Below are 15,844 nucleotides of genomic sequence, written 5' to 3'. Positions count from 1 at the left end.
AAGCTTCTTCTTGTTGTTTTTGATCTTGGTACAGTTGCTGGATTTTTGTTGGCTTTGTTCTAAAGCTGTGTGCATGTAGGGGTTGTTAAATAAACATTAGACTTGTCAATATAACTAAGGTCTTCTGCAAATCTTGCTCTTTTGAGCAAACTTTGTTCCAAGTTTATGAAATAAACCCTGTGAGTTAAAATCAAATTTTTCTCTGTTCTGCAGATGGATGCTTTAACTGAGCTTTTTACATAATTTGTTGTGCTTTTACTTCATCGTTTATACAGTTGCAGAACTACAAAGCTTTTCAATATGTAGAAGTGTATAACAGAAATGTTTATTGAGAGAGGCTCTCTTACCCATTGCCTCATGAAAAGTAGTAAAATAGCAATATCTTTTAAAACATCACTTGTTTAAGTGTTGAGGTGAATATTTCCCCTCAATAAATTTTGCTTTCTTGATGTTACAGAACTCCTCATGTGTGTTCTTTCCAAGTTCTTGTTAAAGCTGTTAATACAACTGCTTTTGCAATTTTAGAAGTGCTGGAATAAAACAGCAAAATGAAATACTAGGGATTAAGTAGACTGCTGGAGGTTTTCAAGCCCTGAGTAGACAAAGCCCCAACCTACATGGTCTGATTTCAATTTTGACCTTCTTTTGAGTAGGCATTTGGACAAGATGACCTCTTGCAATCCCTTTCAGTTGGGATTACTCTATAATACTGTGACATTAACACATAAGAATTGAAACAGTTTCAGGATATTGTCAATCTCTAGTGCAGTTTAGGAAACTTCTTTTTAGGAACAGCAGATTTGGTAAAAACAATTATTTTTCTCCAGAAGATTTCCTTTACCACTCCAGAATACAAAGTGTAACTTGGTTTTGAAATAAGACATGCAACATTCACATATGTGGATCCATATGTATGCAATATATAAGCTTCTGGGTTTTGCCAAGTACAGCCTATACTTAGGAATAACAAGTAATCTTACTGAAAATGCTGTAACCTTTCTGGCATTGTACTTTGTAAGGTTTTCTTGAAACCTTTTCTGTCAAGACAAAGGCTCCTATTTTATGTTTGCACTCATATTTTTGACTGATGTTTGTAAGACAAAAAACCAGCTTTTTAAAGTTACTGACAATTCAAAGGTAGAAGAGCTGCCAGGTTTTATACAGGTCCATATGATAATTTTGTATGAATTGCTTGATAGGTTTACGTAGTTGCCAGTAACTTTCATAAAATCATTTCCACTGAGTTAAAGAAAAAATACAGTTGAATTTCTGTTGGTGGAAATGTATTAGTGTGGCAAGTTTAGAAAATCAAAAGTCTCGTTATCTATAGACAGCAGCTGGACAAACTTCCTACAGAGTCTTTGTTCACAGCATGGGACAGCCTTGGGGAAAAGAGGCAGAGGGCTTCTTCTGCAGTTGATGCAACTTGTTGATACTCTTCCAAATTTTCCAGTTAGTGCAGAATGAGTACTGAATTCATAATGATACTGTTCTCACAACATACCCCATCAAGTATCCTTCAGTTTGGATTTTTAATCTTAATCAGTAGAGTGAAATTTTAGCTAGTGGCTTTGTAGTTTGGAAAATCCTGTATCTAATGAGCAGCATTCTCAAATATGCACTTTCTGAAATAAATAATTACTTGGCAGGCTTTGCCAAGAACAAAGTCTTGCTAACCTACAGTGCATGGTTATGAAGTTTAATTTATCTACAAGTCAACAGTTTTCAAACTGGGTCTCTGAAAGCTACAGTGTGAAATTTGAGCAGCATGTATTAGATTGGTTCATTTTTTCCCTGTAAGGCTCTCATTCAAAGGACCATGTGCTAATCATGTACTAGCAGGTCATGGAGATACTTCTGAGAGGGCACTGAAGAGTGAGCATCAGGATTTATGGATTCTTTTCTAGGTCTTTGAAAGAGAAGGTGGTCTGCCATTTAAATTGGTAGTTACAAACAAAATAACCAAGCTGTTTGCCTGTGGGGCTTTTTCTTTTTCCTTGTCTCAGTGAATCTAAAGGAGATATTTAGCTCCTAATAATTCTCATTTCAATTCAGTGAGGCATAAGATTTGTACAGAATATGTACAAATCTTGTACAGCTTTAGCTAGTGGAAATGTTAATGATTTGTGAGAAAGATGCAGGACAACTTGTAGCCCTGGTCCTTGATTATGTTAAAAAATTCAAGAGTACAAAGAATATAGGAGGTGGGGTTTTGGTCCAGCTGAACAGCAAGTTCTGCTTCCATTTGCCATTGTTCTGAATGTAGTCTGTTTTTCTTTAGTATACCATACAGTTCATTATTTAGAGAGTCTGTTAAATTTCCACCACAATAAATGGTGGAAAAAGGAATGCAGATGATGCATTCCTTTGTCAAGTAATTACTTACAAAAAGAGGGAGATATATATATAGGGGTTTTAATTAGTTAAATGTATCAAATAAGAAAACTTTTGAAGATTTTTGTGCTATATATAGCTGTCATGAGGTATTAGCCTATCAATCATAGTAATACATAAATTAAGCTGTCAGGAAATTCTCCTGTACCTTTTTAGTTTTGAATATAAATAAAGTGCATGTAATGAGCACTGTTGCTAAAAAAGGAATTCTTTTTGAGATTGTGTTGTATCTGTAATGTACTAAGATAATCCCTGGTGTAATCCCGTTGCTCCTGTTTGGTTACACTACCAAAAACTTTGAATGAAATTTAAAGCAAGTATCTCTTTCCAAGAGCAATTTAAGTCATTAATGAGTGAGTGTCTCTAACACTAAAGAGTAAGTCTTTAACATTTCCGCTTTGGTCTGCCCAGAGGAACCACTAAGAACTCATTATTCTAATTTACATGCATACAAGTCTCCATGTACAGACTTCTGTTCTGTGAAACAATTTAAGATGTAGAGATCGTGAATGGCTTTGCTGCTTAATTATAAACGTTTTTTGACCCTTTGACTTAGAAGTCCCTTCTGTGAAAATTTGGCCTTAACAGATGCTGCCAAAGTTAGAATGACAACCAAAGATTGTCTCTGCATATACATCTTAGTATTTTAAAAGTAAATAAGAAAAAAAAAAAAAAGATATGTGCTCATTCATGATGCAGCTGATAATCTGGATCAGATTCAAGCCAGAGAATATTTTATTTTTTCTTGCTAGCCTTTTACCCTGATGAGAAGAGAAAATGGGATTGAGACATCTAGGTAAGCTTGAATGTCCTTGCACTTGAGCACAACTGTACAGCAGTTTCTATGAAGGGAAGAGGGAATTAAGACAGAAGTTTATTTAAGGAATTGGTGAGTGCTGTTGTTTATTGTGAGAGCAGCAAATGTAGGGGATAGACAGTGGTTATGGGTGTCCATGAATATGCAGGGATCTCTGTATGGCACTGACGGTTTTTTGTAACTCTCAGAGGATATATATGATGTCTGGGGTATTGTAGGTGAGTTTCCCTAATAAAGAATGGAAAAGATAAGGAAATGTGAATATGTTGTAGCTGTAATTCAAAACAGTACTACAGAGATTCAGTAGCAAAGGGGAAAAGTAGCACTTGATCAATATAATTTTGAAGAGTTTCTAAAGATAATTTGGGAAGGAAGTGAAGAAGTCAAATAGCTATGCTCTTTCTAAGAGATTAACAAAAAAGCTCAAATGAAGTTTACATACTGTAAAGTGATATATTGGGAAGAGAACTGGGAGGAATGCTGCAAAATAAATAAGAATGGAAATCTAGTAATGCATAATACCTACATGATAGGGAACAGCATTTGGTCCAAGGAAAGGTAAGCTGAATGTCTGATGGTTTTGTTACTGTAGAATAAGTACAGTATTCTAAGTACTGACAAAGATGCAGAGTTCTAATTTTTTTCCTGCAGTGTAACCAGAACTGAACAAGAAGAAGGCTATAAGCTCTAGCTCCTGTGGCTTCCTAAGGATAGTAAGTACAGTTTTAGAAAGTCTTAATGGAAGCCCTGACTTTTAATGCACTTTGAGTTTTGTTTCGTAAAAGGGCTGTGAGCCCAACAATTCTTGTTGAGTGCTTGGACACATGTACTTAACATGCCAGGACTGATTGCGCTTTCAGTGAATAGTGGTTGAGTAATTGAAGTGGGATGCAAGAGGTCACTGTTGCACTTTTTCCATTGTGTACTTTGATCCAAACCACTCTGGGATCCAGGGAAGTGCAGAAGGATGACCCCAGGGGAAATTACTTGTTCAGAGCAATGTTTACTTCATTTAAACACCTTCGTTCCTGAACCACGTGCATCAATGTGTTCTTATCTGTAAGAAAAGTCAATCAAGAAGCCCACTTTCTGATATTTTCTCAATACCATAATGTCCTCAACCTTGTATGTAAAATTAGTGTACTAAAGTATTTTTTTTATCTCTGTTAGACTCCAGATTGTGGTAATTTGTACTATGCACTTAGCTTTCCTTTAGAAGTAAAGTGCAGTCACAGGCTCTCATATAGGATAAAAATGCTTTGCTTGGCAGAAGACCAGAAATTGTGCAAGTTCCTCTGCAGGGGAGCTTGGCCCTTTCCCTGGTGATGAGTGCTTTAGTGTTTGGGTGGAGTATTGCACACATTTTTTTTTTTTTCATTCTTCTGATATGCAAAATAGTCTGAAGGTTTCCTGGTTTTGTTCAGCTGGATTTTTGCATGCTTTGCACACTTGGAAAATTTCAATGAAATGTGCCAATGGCGATGCATTACTGTCTGGAACTGAGGCACAGCAGATAGATGCTGTACCTCCTGTGGTATCATGTGATCGTGTGGTGTTAAACACTGAGCAATAACGTGTAGATAGCTTAATACTATTTAAAGGCCCATGTTTTTCTCCTTACATGAGTAATACTTTTTAAAGGTTATATCTGAGTTGGCTTCTAGAATTTGTTTCAGCTTGTATCTTTTGTCATTTGACAATGTGGCAAGAGGGTAGTTTATTTCATTACACATCGGACAGATGTTTGCTCTGTACTGATTACAACTCATATTCAGTAAGGTGAGATGACAATGTTAGTAGCATATGGTGTAGCTGAATAGGCAGCTATGAGAAAGGTGATTAAAGGTGTATGTTTCTGAGTTCCTGGGGTTCTTACTTGGCAGCTGTCATGTGAGATGGTAGAAGCAAACTATTTTCTGAAGTTTCACTGATAAGTTTTTAATGTATTTGAAAATTTTAACACATCTTTAAATTAATTGAATGTTGACTATTCAATTGTGATTATTTGCACTTTTGTTTTGTAGCTTTGTGGTGCATCATGTAAGATTTTCCATTAAATATTTATTGGAAATGGAAGCAGGTTTTTATTTGAAGTTTACTTGTTTTAACAGTAAGCTTCAGGACAGTACTTGTGGAACCAGATTGCATAGCTGCTGTTAATGCTCCTGAGAATTTGTGGTTTATTTCTTGAAGTTAACTATTTCACTTCTAAGAAGGGAAATTTTCTTGAGGTGCACTGTATAACATATGCAGCTAATAACAGAAAGTGAAAAAGAATTTAATCTGATTAATCTGATTTAAGGGAAAACATTTGTATCCATACTAGTTAACTGGAAACTTGTTGAACTATGGGAGTGGTACTCCTGGGTATTTTATGTTTACAGCTGAAAGGAGTGAATTCTTTAAACAAGTCTATAAGAAGTAATTGTCTATAATGTTATAGCTGCTTAAGATGATTCTGATCTTTTCTTAAAAATAAAGTACAAAACTGATCTATCTTTGTAGCAGTGTTCTTGCTTTGACCTGTGAATTGTATCAGCTCCAAGTTATTTTGGGCACTGAATTTCGCAAGGTTTCCTGGATTAAAGCAAATCATTAATTTCATGGAGAAGAATAGAGAAGTATTAAGTTGGGTTTGTGAGTTTTGGTTTTTTGTTGTATGGAAATTATGGCTTTGCCTCAGTTTCCAGTAATGTAATTGTCACTTCATCCACTTGTTCACTTAACCAACTGTTTACCTACAACAACCATTTTAGTGTATTTATCTGATGAATACAAAGAAAAGAGAATTTACCTGAAAATTGCACAGAACCAGTGAGAATGCATAGAATATTTTCCCTTTTTGTCATGTGTTTGACACCTGAGAGTGCATTTGTGTAATTGTGACAGATTTAATCTCTTGCCTGTTGAGTGCTCCTCCCTCCAGGAAGTAAATATTTCTTTTTCTGAAGCAACAGTCATTTCAGCTAAAACCCAAAGCTCCGGGAGAGCTGCATATATAGAATTCAAGGCAGGGGATAGTTTTCCACAGCTGTTGAGTACTTGTGGCAATTGCCTATTTTGCTTTTATCTTGACTGTTCGATAAGTTCTCCTTTTTGACCCTAGGACCTTTTTTAAAATGTTAAGATTAGTAGGTTGACTGCTAGCAGTGTATTTAATTTTTTTCATGTGTATTTCCATAAAATAGCTTTTATGAAGGAAACTAAATTTGATTAATTTTTCTATATTACTTGACTCTATAGTTGATTATGATGGAAATTCTTACATAAATCACCATTTTCAAAATGTTTTTCTGCAGAATGTATCTTTTCCTATTCCACTGTACAAACATTGGTTTTTTCCAGTTAAAACCTGTATCACTGCAACACTTGGACGGAGACAGAGGCTCTTGGTTTCAATTCTTAGTTCCACTCCGTATGCATGGCTCTCAGTTGTAGGAAGAAGGCTATTCTCAAGTTATTATGAATTTTCAGAATAGAAGGGAAAGTAGTGGAACTTGTATTAGTGTCACTGCTTGATCCCATGTAGGAACTGAAGCTTTACTCAGTACTTTTAGTTACATTCTTGATGAATTACATACAGTTCACAAAGATAGTACCAGCTAAAATGTATGTGGGGATCCAGATGGATTTGTCTTTCTGGGTTTTATTTCTGTGGTTGGTATTGTTTGCATGAATGATTGTTGAAATACAGAACAAAATGCTGTTAAGTTGCAATGGCTTAACTGTCCGTTTGAATGTCACAGGTAGAGGAGGATGATGATACTGAATCACTACATGAAGAAGGGAAGGAAGAAGTGAAATGCTATTCAAGAAGAAAGGTATTTTCTAACTGGAGCCGCTATGAGGATACAGAAAAAGAGGGACAGAATGAAGTTGGGGAGTCACAGAGAGGAACAGACTTCAGTGTTTTGCTTAGCTCAGCAGGTAAGCTTTTCCCAGTCTGTAGGGCTTTTTAGTTTTGTATTTTGAGACATGACTACTTTTCTGGCAGTTGTCCTTGATGATGAAGCTCCCTGCTAGAATACCATTCCTGTCTGCCTCAGTAAGCCTGCCATTTATGTATTTTAGAGTGTTGAAATTCTCCATGGGTACAGCCTCATAGCCTACAGGCTGCATGGAGCTGGGACAGATGGGGAGTAAGAGAGGGATCCTGGCTAGTGCATTCTGGTCAAAAGATGGGGCTGAGTGTGTGCAGCATCCGGTAACATTGAGCTTATTCTTGCTGATCTTGGTTATTGGGTAGCTTTCCAGGAAACAAAAAAAAAGTTGCTGGTATGACAAAACACAACAAACAGGCAGCTGCTTGCTCTTGTTTGTTTCAACTGAGGTTTGTGATCAGCACTGTAGAAATGTGTGCATGAATAGCAAGTGTTGCTCTCCTTGAAAATAATGACCAGTTGTTTTCCCCTGTTTAGAGGAGATAATAAAGGAGAAGGTGGAGAGACAGTCTCTACTAGATGCTGGGGTTATTCAGCCATACATTAATGTATAGGGTTGTTACACTAAAACCAGTCACCTAAAATTGTTTTAGAAACTCTTATATGCCATTGTGTTGGAATACCATTCAGTAAAAAAGCTGCAAACAATGTATTATGGCAGTTTTTGTAGTACCTTGGAAGTTCTGCAACCTCTCAAACCTAAATAATCGGATTTTTCAGTCACAGCTTGGTAGGGTAAGTTAGAAGTTAGCTATAGTAAAGAAACAAAGAACAGAGATTTGTTTCTTTGTGCAAGAATCAATCTCTGAAGTTCTGTTTCACATGAGCATTGTAAACTTGGGCCTAAGCTGTCAGGTTTTAATCACAGTATCATGAAATGTGTATTAACTTCTCTGAATCTTGTGTTGCACGGAAAACAATGCTGGAGTCAAGGCACATAGTACAGAACTCAGAAATGTGTATCTAATAGAGTCTGGGGAGCAAAGTAGATATAGTAATTAAAAACTTTTTAAAGCAAGAGACCTGTCCTGAGCTGCCATGTCTCCATGGTTCAGCCTTTTAATAACTCAATTGTTAGCCTACAGAATGCCTTTAAAATGTTCTGAGGAATAGTACTTTTGAACTGAGGATATAACAAAATATGTTTTAGCTCTTTTAATATGTGTTTTTCATGAGTTATACTTCAACACATATATTACCTCCCCATTTATTTTGCTCTTTAGAGTCTCTTAATGCCTCAAATAATAATATTGGAAGGTAGTGTTTATATATTCATCCTATTTCTTAATTCTAAATCTTTGATTTAGAGAGTGCTTTATTTTAGGATATATTGTTATTGTTCTCTAGAGTGAAATAAATCAATAAGAAACTGCAGTGGAATAAAGTACTTTCTTTTGGAGGAAGAAAAAACTAAACAATAATGCAGATTTCTTGGAGTGACATAAAAAAGCAATTTGTCTCAGCAGTGTTCTTTGTTCTTTAGCTTCTTTGGTTAATGTATAAAAACTGGGAATGCAGTAATTTATTTGTAGTGGTCTGAGAAGAAGCTCACACATCTGCTTTATTTGATAATTGCTGTCGTTAGTATATTACTGTTCAGCATTCTGAAGATACAGAATAAATTCAATTTAATTGCAACAAGCAGTTAGGGAGTACAGGAGAGGGAATGGAGTTAAATTTCCAATTTTTCATTAATACCAAACTTTTAAAAACTGTAGAATCTTGTTATTTACTATTAATGCACAACTATGTAATTAATACAGCCAGTTAATTCTTTAGCAAAGGCTCAGATTAAAAACCTGTTCTCCTATGTAATGCTTAGGTTCTATAATATTGAATGCAGGGTCCTAAAGAGAGTGTCATCCTTCAAGATAAAACTTGTCTTATCCCAGAAAATATGCAGTTAATTGAATGAGATAGCATAGAAAAAATCATTTGGGATAATATAATAAAGACAGAATTAATGCTGGTGACAAAGTTAAATGGAGGAATTGCTGATGTCCGAGGAATTAAAAGTGCTTGGTACTTATTTGTTTAATATCATTTATAAGTGCATCTGTGTGTAATTCTTTACTTAAAATCAACCTAAAAATAGAAAATGAGATATAATAAGATATGGATGTTGTGTTGATAATTTAGAGCTTTTAAATCTAATACATAAATATTACTCTTGCTTGAATTTAGAAAGGAACAAAATTCTGCATTATTGCGCTACATTTTTATTGTTAGCAGAGGAAGGTGGAAAGTGGAAGTCTCAGGAGAAAAGAATTTTAGATACTTGCAGAGAATGTAGAGTCTTTAGGATGTTTTATGTTATGTCTTTCAATAGATTCTGAAAACAAACACTGTGTTTTTAGGTTTTTGCTTATAGTTCCAGCTTTCTCTGCTTCATGCCAATCTCTAGGGTGGCATTGACTCTGCCTTTTCAGTCTGATATTTAGGCCTGACTACTCCCAGACTGTCTCTTGACTGCATGTTCTTCCTCTGCTATCAGCCCTTGCCTGCCTACTAATTCTTCTCACTCTTCCTTCCTTCTGTTGTTTTTCCTGTTTGTTGATTTCTGTTGGTGGATCTTTTTTCAGTCTCTTGTTGTGAGCCAGCTCCCTCCCAAATATATTTATTAAAATCCAATTCTTTCAAATTCTGTAAGATGCAGAATTCTTACCAGTCCTGGTGATCCCCGTCTTGGTTGTTCTGCTTGGCATTGCTCATTTGGTTTCATTCACTACCACATCTTGTTATTTCCTCTTAGTTTCTTTCATTCTCTAGTCAACCCCAGTTTATTCTTTCAAGCTTCCAGTTCTGGTCTCCATTATAAACTGTTTTTTCCATCTTCTCCCCACATTCTCTGTCAGTATCCCCAAATTCCTACTCAAGTTACTCAACAATATAAAGTGACAGACCATTGTTTTCAACTGTGTTAGGGATGTCACCATAGGTGAGGCTGCAGAAATATGCAGGGTGACAATTTGTTGTCAGTGTTTTACCTAAAGCCTGTTAAATGCAGACTTCTACAGTGGAAAATCTGACTCTTACTCAAAACTGAAAGTAGGAAGAAACTTAATTCAGTTGCCTTGCACATTGGGATGACATGCAGAAGACCACTGAGGAGGTAGATGTGGTGACTGGTTGTTAAGCTTCAGCAGATCTTGTAAAAATTAGGTACCAATTCAGGTTTCTAGAAGCTTGTAATTGGCTAAGTCAGGTCAGATTTTTCACAAAATGCACAGAACATACTTCTTTCATGCAAAACCACTGTGCAGGCTGATTTCAAGGTACTGATTCAGGGAGGAAAAGGGGTTACAGTTTCTCAAGTGCTTTCACACAAAAATGTTCAAGTCATTCTCTGGTTCCTTTCCAAGGGGATGGTAAGGGGAGGTAAGGAAAAGCCACCTGAAGCAGAAAATAGACCATGAAAATTTCTTACTGAATACTTCAAAAGGCAGCTGAAAATAGTCTTAAGAACTGCCAGGCGCCTTTGATAACAGCTGATGTCACTGGCCTGATGGAGCTTCTTTGTTAGGGTTTATTATATTTCTGTGTAAAATAGGTATCCTGGGTTCAGATTAAGTTGTTAAGTATGTTTCTTTTTTCAGCATTTTAAAATGCCTGTATTTTTAATTGTCTTGAATATAACAAACTTTTCCATGTTGTTTAGCTGATATAAAATACAAGTCCCATGTGAAGCCTTCAGGGAATGGGTCTTGAATCAATTTAGTAAAAATGCTGTTGAAGCATAAAGAGCAAGAGAAGTGGAAGTGATAGGATAACCTTACTCTGTGAGCAGAATCTTGCCATGTTTGAAGAGCTGCCCTCATTATTTGAAAGATGAGGGTTAAGTGACCTACAGTAGACTAAGGTTGTTCATCAGATTTTTGGCTGTGAATAGATTCTTTAAAATATCATTATAGAGCTGATCATATTCAGGCACTTGATTACTTTTCTTTAAACCTGGTAGGCATTAGCAGTAAACCAGCCAAAAATTGCCAACATACATACCCTCAATAACAATACTTGGACTGCAAGGTGATGATTATCAAGATGAAAAAATATAATTTTGGACATGAATTTTTCACATTTGGTTTTTTAGGCCATGGCTGCATGATTCTGGTGCATTAAAGATTAAGATAGAGAAATGCTGTGCAGTTCAAATAAAACTGCGAGAATGGTTTTGATATTGTAATAATACATATAATTTATAATAATAATACATATAATTTGTCTAGATACCTAGCAGTTAAATACAATAAAAAATGTAGAATAAAAATCAAAACAGTCACTGGAGCATAATCATAATGAATAGGTATAAGGATTGTGAGGCAACAGTTACATTCCCTTCCCTAAACACTTGATCTGTTTTTTCAACCTCTTTCTTTTGGGTCTGTGTTTAATTTTGGTATGTCTTTTGCAAGGTCAGTACATGCTTGAGAATTTGAAGTACACAAAAGACCTTTGGCCATCTTGAAAAACCTGAATAGATAAACTTGTGGAGCAAGGCTTGCATTAAAAATAGGTTTTACTTTTCTATCTCAAGTAGAGAGTTTTCCAAGGGTTTTTTTTTTTTGAAAAAAGAAGAATTTGAGTGAAGAGTAAATCAATTTTCTTTTTTTTAATGGTAATTCTGCTCAAGCAAAAAGAATGGCAATAAGGCAATAACAGGGCAGAGTTCAAGTACTAAATAAGAACCCTTTGAGTTTTCAAATTATAGAGAATAGCTGAAAATTGCTTTTCTTTACAGAAATGCTTAACTCATGGGTGATTTGGATTACTGTATATATCAGTGTCCCATTTTTCAGTGGTACTTGCTTGACAACTCAGCTATTTCTTGGCCAGAAATTGGCCGAGAAGTTCAACTGATGCAAAACTTCTCTGTTCTTACTGTTCCCCAAGTGCCATGATCTCTGTGGAACACAGAAATATTGGTTACTTCTTATCACTTATCATCAGCTTAAAGATACAGGTGCCAGGTTACTGATTTTTGAAAGGTGATTGCACTGTTGCATTAAGGGTTGGTAACAGGTCACTTAAATATTGTAGTTTGTGTGACCCTGATGTAAATATGTAGGGCATGTGCTTTACTTGCATCTTTCTTTATGTTCTCTGTTTTTCACTACCTCATTCCCTAAACATTCTCTGAGTTTCCATGACCTGCTCTTCTATCCTGCTTTTCCTTCTAGCCCCATTTCAGCACATCAGAACTTTCATTTCCTTTTTGATGGTCCTCTTGTAGATAACATTTCCCATCTGTGGAGGGCTCATATCCAAGTGGTCTCATTTCCATTTGCATATGTTTTATTTGCAACAGGGCTGTCTGCAACTTGGGACTTGTTACTAGACCTAAGAGATACTTCTTCTTGCTTATGTACCTGTAGGCATCTGAAATCAACAAAAAAATGGTCTCTCCTGTACTCCTTTTCTTGTCCCAAACAAACAGGAAAAAACCCTTTCACAATAAAGATTTGCATTGAAATCACAGGACTTGGCATCAGTGAAAGCTGGTTCTCCATCTGCTCAGTGCTTCTTCCTAAACTGTTCCTAACATTACAGAAATTCATCTCTTTTTTTTTTTCTAATCAGACAAGCCAAGCTGCCTTTTTTTTCTTTTTTTTTCTTTGTCTGAACTAAAAATAAGACATGCCAGATTTTAAGTATTAATTACATTTTCTTGATAAATGTGTTTTCCTGTAATAGGTAGTCCGTGCTCATTATGTATGCTTTCATATCTGTGCCTTTATCCCTCCTAAGTTTTATCTAAAATGTAACCCAAACTATGATTGAAGTGTGGAAGTATAACGTGACTCCATGATTTGAATATAAATGTAGGATAACATCTCTTTATTTTAACATTCTGATGTCTTAGAGCTATGTGGCTTTAAGTATCAATGGTAATACTGTGTAATTACTGGTAAGTAATTTAAAAAATCTGAAGGATTTCAATATTTCAGAGAAATTTGGGTGCTTTATGATTTAGAATTGAATAGAGTAAGATTCACAGACTAAAGGGGTTAAATTTTATTCCCATTAAAATCAATGTGGTAAGCTTTTCCCCATTCTTTTCACTTTTCGCATCTTGAGTACAGTAATTTATTTGTGAAGTCTCAGATTTCTGGATTTAAAAGGTTTTCTGGCCAATATCCTTCTCTAACTCTGGGTTCTTAATCTTTTGCTGCTACTTTATATTGGTGGAAATTCTGCTGAATTGTGTTGAAGTATGTTTTGGTATGAAATCACAAATCAGTGTGTTTAAATGTGGAGCAATTTGTTCTTCGTGTCTTGCTGTTTCATGTACACTACTTGAATTTGTAGGTTTGAGACGTAGATAAAAATGTCTATTCACCTGATTGACTGTTTCTCTAGTTTAATAATTTCCTTTGTTTTTACAAAGCCCCTAAAACTGTTCTTCCTGATTAGGCCTCATCTTGGTCAGCTGTGTTTCTGCCACATCATCTCTGACATTTCTGCTACTGAAATCCCCTCACCAAAACTTAATTACTCTGACTCTGGTATTAAGATTGTACATTTCTTATTCCAGTATTCATTTCCGAAGTTCAGTGTGTTATTGCCATGACATTCTTGTTCACTTTTCTCCTGCTTTTACTGCTTTTTATTTATTTTGTTCCATTCCCTACTTGGAGCCTTTTAAAACTTTTTTATTTTCATTATTGCTGCGTAGGACTTTTGATTGATTTGATTTTTCTTTTCTTTTGGTTTCCTTTTTACATTTTGATTCTGTTAAATTCTGACTACTGTTAAATCACCTGAATTAGACTGTAGACTTTTTAAAGTAGACACATTTTTTTCTTATTGATAAAGTACTGTTTCTTTTCCAATTATGACATTAATAGATATCACTTCTATGGTAATACTAAAAGATGTTGATTGATTTGGAAGAGCTGTGTTTGTTTTAATCGTAATATTTTTGTTCCATCTCTCAGCAGTTTACATTAGAGAGAGAAACAAAATAGAAATTCTACAGAGTTTTCTAAAGCTAGAAGTTTTTGTTTATGATAAAAATGATAAGACTGTCAGATGCAGCAGATTAGTTTAATTGCAGAAACCAGACTGCATTTGCTGTTCTGTTTCTCATAAGTGTGCATTTATTCCTAGTATCTGTTAACAAACAAAATAAGTGTGATAGGAATGTTTCCTTGTTCATCGATTGATGTTCCAAAGTGTTGAGACCAGCCTGCATGTGAACCACCATCAGAAGAGATGGTGAAACCTATTCTAGAAATAGTGTCAGAAATTCATTTGCAAGGAACAGTGCTGTTTCTAAGCATCAGTTTTGGAGTCAAAGAAGGGCTGTGAAGAAGATAGTGTTCTAAAGGGTATGGAGTGCCTGTTTCTTCCTTAATCTCATTTATAGCTCCTTCTTTCTTCTTATTCCATGTGTAATCCTGAAATTTCTTCTCAAATCTGGTCTTGATGGCTTGGTCTCTCCTTGTCCTACTCTTCTTTTAATGCTTTTGGTTTTAGTGTACTTTAGTCACACCTATTAATTTTGAGGTTGTTTTTTTCTTTGGTCTCATCCTATTGCTCAAGAATTCCTGGTTCCTACATCCAACTTCTAGTCTAGGCTTTCTCTTTACCCTTCCCCTGCCTCATATTTTTGTCCAAATCACTTGTTAGTTCCTCATCTGTTCTATGTTCTCTTGCCTATTTATTGTTCGCTCTCAGCTCATCAGGGAAGTGGCATCATCAGTGTTTCTGGGTGTTGTATCGGAAGATGGTTCTTCTTAGCGCTTCAAAGATTATTTTTTTTTCTGAAACAGCTTGTTTTTTGTCTAGATTTGAGTAATTTTCCTGAAGAATGTCAAAGGTACATTGAGCCTTGCCAAAGCTTGTTTTAAAACAAGAGTTGTAACTGTCTCTTCCAGCCTCAAGGGAATTCTTTGTATTCCTTTGTTGTCCTTTCTTGCAAACCAAGCCCTTGCATGTGTAAAATTGTGAACTAAAAACTCTTTTACTAAAAGTCATGTTTGAGGGTAAGAATAGGGTGCCAGTGGGGAAGAATTATATATTCTTTGATTCTGACTAATTTTCAGCCTTTACTGGAATGTGAATCAGATGACCTTCCTTTGACAGTACACACTCATTGTCTGAGTTTACAAAGCATGATATTTCTGAATATGCTGCAGATAATTTGGATTATAAAAATGATCTCTTTACTTCTTTTTATACTGTTAACTGGAAACAGTCTGTGACAATATGAGTTTCTTTGACTGAATATATACATGTGCTTCAATATACAGAAAATGTGTCTCTGAAAATTGTATATCAGCTTGCTATGAAATAAAACAGGGCAAGGTGGAAGAACTACTTCAAGATGGGAATGATTTAAAATCATGATATAATTCTATTGATTTTTGTGTCATAAAGGCTAGTGGCCTTTATTTAAGACAGTTAACCTTCTGCTGGGAAAATGCTGGCAGAAAGGAAGTTTTGGAAAGCCAAGTGTTATAAATTAACAGTTCACTGGTAATAGGAGGTAATCTGAGTTAGATTTTTTTTTAATAAAAAAAGTGCTAGGGGTGTAAGAGTAACAGTTCCAGACAGCAAGTCTATACCATTTATATTATTCAGGTAAAGATACTCTCTTTGCTGTGTTCACTGTAACCTTTCCAATGCCCAAGGAAATACACAAACTGGTTCTAATGGAAAACAGCACTTCTTCCCTGACTTCCTTACAAGG

At 35.4% G+C, this 15,844-nt stretch overlaps 2 protein-coding genes across 2 annotated transcripts in view; one reads left to right on the top strand and one right to left on the bottom strand.

Moving 5' to 3' along the window:
- The window catches only part of AVEN (apoptosis and caspase activation inhibitor), an 83,879-nt gene that overhangs the window by 12,831 nt on the left and 55,204 nt on the right, over positions 1-15,844 (top strand). Inside the window, exon 2 of the mRNA XM_064713453.1 lies at positions 6,958-7,138. Coding sequence (XP_064569523.1) covers positions 6,958-7,138 — 181 coding nt within the window. The remainder of the gene's footprint in view (positions 1-6,957; positions 7,139-15,844) is intronic.
- CHRM5 (cholinergic receptor muscarinic 5) overlaps positions 1-15,844 on the bottom strand; it is a 47,495-nt gene that overhangs the window by 22,445 nt on the left and 9,206 nt on the right. The window lies entirely within an intron of this gene.

This window comes from Zonotrichia leucophrys, chromosome 5, assembly GCF_028769735.1.
Source record: "Zonotrichia leucophrys gambelii isolate GWCS_2022_RI chromosome 5, RI_Zleu_2.0, whole genome shotgun sequence".
NCBI classification, from domain to species: domain Eukaryota; kingdom Metazoa; phylum Chordata; class Aves; order Passeriformes; family Passerellidae; genus Zonotrichia; species Zonotrichia leucophrys.
The sequence above is the reverse complement of the archived record's forward strand: the minus strand, read 5'-3'. Positions and strand labels throughout refer to the sequence as shown.